This window comes from Ailuropoda melanoleuca, unplaced genomic scaffold, assembly GCF_002007445.2.
Source record: "Ailuropoda melanoleuca isolate Jingjing unplaced genomic scaffold, ASM200744v2 unplaced-scaffold32802, whole genome shotgun sequence".
Classification (NCBI taxonomy): Eukaryota; Metazoa; Chordata; class Mammalia; order Carnivora; family Ursidae; genus Ailuropoda; species Ailuropoda melanoleuca.
The window spans coordinates 1-3127 of record NW_023203618.1 but is presented as its reverse complement, the minus strand read 5'-3'; the positions used below and the strand labels follow the sequence as shown (position 1 = coordinate 3127).

The 3127-nt window shown below is 58.3% G+C and overlaps 1 protein-coding gene across 1 annotated transcript; it reads right to left on the bottom strand.

Annotated features, from left to right (window-relative positions):
* Positions 1-2277: 2277 nt before the first annotated feature.
* On the bottom strand, positions 2278-3124 carry KCNJ9 (potassium inwardly rectifying channel subfamily J member 9; the record flags this gene model as incomplete). Its single annotated transcript, XM_034651156.1, has 1 exon — positions 2278-3124. A coding segment is annotated over exon 1 (847 nt), but the record flags the coding sequence as incomplete, so codon positions are not given.
* Positions 3125-3127: the final 3 nt, after the last annotated feature.

Here is a 3127-nt window from a genome sequence, read left to right as displayed (position 1 = left end):
CCCCTTTGGCCCAGCCCCTCTTCTCCCCCTTCTCAACTCCTATACCTGCCCAGCTCCCTCTCTTCTGCATTCGTCCTAACTCTCTCAGCCTCCAGCCCATGCTCTCCCCTCCTCTCTGCGGGGGATGCCAATCAGAGAAGCTTAACCTTGAAACTGACCTTAGGCATCATCTAGTCCAACTTCTCTTTCCACACAGGGCTTCCCACTGGAGCATTCCCACTAATGGGCATCGAGCTGGTACTTATCACCAGCCAGGATGGAAAGCTCACCACCTCACAAGTGTGACACCCCTTAATAAGAGCTAAAACCTGCCTCCCCAGGATTCCCACCCCCTGCTTTTGCTCCCCTGCCACCTGACACCTATTCAGGAACCTCAGGGCCCGTCATGTCTTTTCTTCTTCAAGCTGAATATCCCTGGCTCCCTCCACCATTTGTCATGTAACCTGGCTTCCAGAAATTTTACTTTCTTGATTGCAAATCTGAATGGCCGAGGAGGACCCTGTCAGCACTTTGAGTATGATAAACATTCAGCTGTGGCCTGATGCATGCACAGGAGAGGGCTCGCCACCTCTCTCTTTTGGCCATGAGGCTTTAGCTAACAGGGCCCAAGATTACATTACATAAACATTTTTGGAAGCTCTATCACAGTGCTGCAACATTAAGCCTGTGGCCAACTAAAACCCCCAGTTCTTTTTTTCACCAGAGCTCTTCAATGCGGTGCTTACATAAGTGATTTTTTTAAAGCCTAAATGTAGAATTTTATATTTATTCCTTTTAAATGTCATCTTGTCGGGTTTTGGCTCATTATCCTTGCTTTTCAAAAGCATTTTGAATCCTGACTCTCTCACCCAAAATATTGCCATCCTTTCCAGCTTTATCTCTCTAGAAAAGTCAGATGAGCCCATTTCCTCCACGCCACCCTCCCCAGGCCTCTGCACCCTGGGGCTGTGTCCCATCTTCCCTATTGGCTTCGCACACTTATACCCCAGGGTCCCTTCCCCAGCCCGTGTCCACCTCAGAACAAGCGAGAATGGAAGGCTGAACGTTAGCTAACCAGAGACGGGCTCTCAGCATTGCAAGCCCTGCCCTGAGACGTCCTGGGGACATGGGTGTTGTTATTTTTCCAGTGAAGGCTGGAATAGGAAGTGTCCGGTGGGAGAAGGGCAGAAGAGGCAGAAGGGACACTGGGCAGAGAGGTCTGTGAGGAACAGAGGGGGAGCTGGGGGTACAAGGAGAGAGGGCTGGGTAGGGACCTCTCCATAAGGACAGCAGCTGTGTTGGGGCCTGGCAGGAGAGTGACAGCCGGCTAGACAGCAAGGAAAGGGCCCGGGTGAGTAGGGGAAGGAGAAGGAGCTAGAGGGAGCATGGGGAGTGGTGGTAAAGAAGCAATGGTGGTCACTGGGGGCAGAGGGTGGTGAAGTAGAAACTTGGCAGGAAGGGCCAGGAAAGGGGTTTGAGGGCACCAGCTTGGGAAGCCAGCAGAGGTCACAGCTCAGGCCACACCTCGCAGTCCTATGGTCACCCACTGCAGTTTTCTTATCCTCCTCCCGCTTCCAGACCTCAAGCCTCAGAGAACCTCATCTGTGCCCCTGCCTTGGCCTCTTCCGACCTGCTCCCAAGCCCTTCACTGTGTAGGCCTGAGTTGGAGGTTCTGACGTCACAGGGGTGTGGATGGCTCCTTCTGGAAAGGGGCCAGAAATGCTAAGACCATCTATTTCCTTTGTCAGCGGAAGTTGAGAGTCTTTTGATGGGTGGGGAAACTGAGGCAGAAGTGAGCCCAGCTGTCAACCCGTTCCTAAGGTCCAGGCTAGGAATAATTCGGGCCACGGAAGCCCCTCACCACCAAGTTCAGTGGCCTGGACCTCTCAGCAATGGAAAAACCCTGAACCTACCCCGTCCTTCCACCTCTGGAGCACCAGACCCTGCAGCCGGACTGCCCCTGCCCTAGCCACGTATTTTACCCACGACCATGGACAGCTCTTAACCTCTCCTGGGGGCAGTCTCCTGTCTGAAAATGAGCACGATCCCAAGAAGTGACCTTCGCTAGGACCAGATGAACTCGGAGGCACACCGTGCTGCAAGCAGACTGTGTGTGAGCTGCGGGACTGGNCCTGGGGGCAGTCTCCTGTCTGAAAATGAGCACGATCCCAAGAAGTGACCTTCGCTAGGACCAGATGAACTCGGAGGCACACCGTGCTGCAAGCAGACTGTGTGTGAGCTGCGGGACTGTACCGCTCCCGGTGACCCCACCCTCCCTCCCCCGCCACCTCTCCGCACCCGTGGCTTCCACCATGCCCTCGAGGATGACGACGATCTCGAAGTCGTCCCTCTCCAGGGCACGGCGCGACGCCTCCCAGAAGGGGCTGGCGGCGTCGATCTCGTGGCTGATGACGAGCGGCGACACGAGGAAGAGGCGGTCGTCGCCCGTGTCGAAGCCCACGCTGAGATCGGTCTGGTGCAGCGGGATGAACTCGCCCTCGAGCGTCTGGCGCGAGCGGATGAGCTTGGCGCGGATGGAGGCCTCGACGATGTGCGACGAGCGCAGGTCGCCCACGCGGAACATGAGGCACAGGCGGCCGTCGCGCAGCGACACCACGGCGTGCGACGAGAAGACGAGCGTGGCGGCGCGCTTGTTGGGCTGCGAGATCTTGACGAACATGCAGCCCACCATGAAGGCGTTCACCATGGAGCCCAGGATGGCCTGCAGCAGCAGCAGCGCGATGCCCTCGGGGCACTGGTCGGTGATGACGCGGTGCCCGTAGCCGATGGTGGTCTCCGTCTCGATGGAGAACAGGAAGGCGGCCACGAAGCCGTTGAGGTTGTTGACGCACGGCGTCCACGCCGCGTCGCCCAGGTGCTCCAGGTCGCCGCGGCCGTAAGCCACCAGCCACCAGATGGCGCCGAAGAAGAGCCAGGTGAGCGCGTAGGCGAGCACGAAGAAGAGCAGGCTGAGGCGCCACTGCAGGTCGGCCAGCGTGGTGAACAGGTCGGTCAGGTAGCGGCCCGGCTCGCGCACGTTGCCCTGCTGCACGTTGCACCTGCCGTCCTTCTCCACGTAGCGCTGGCGGCCGCGGCGGCGCGGCGGCTCGGGGCCCGGCGAGCGGGTGGCGCCGGCCCGCGCCATGGC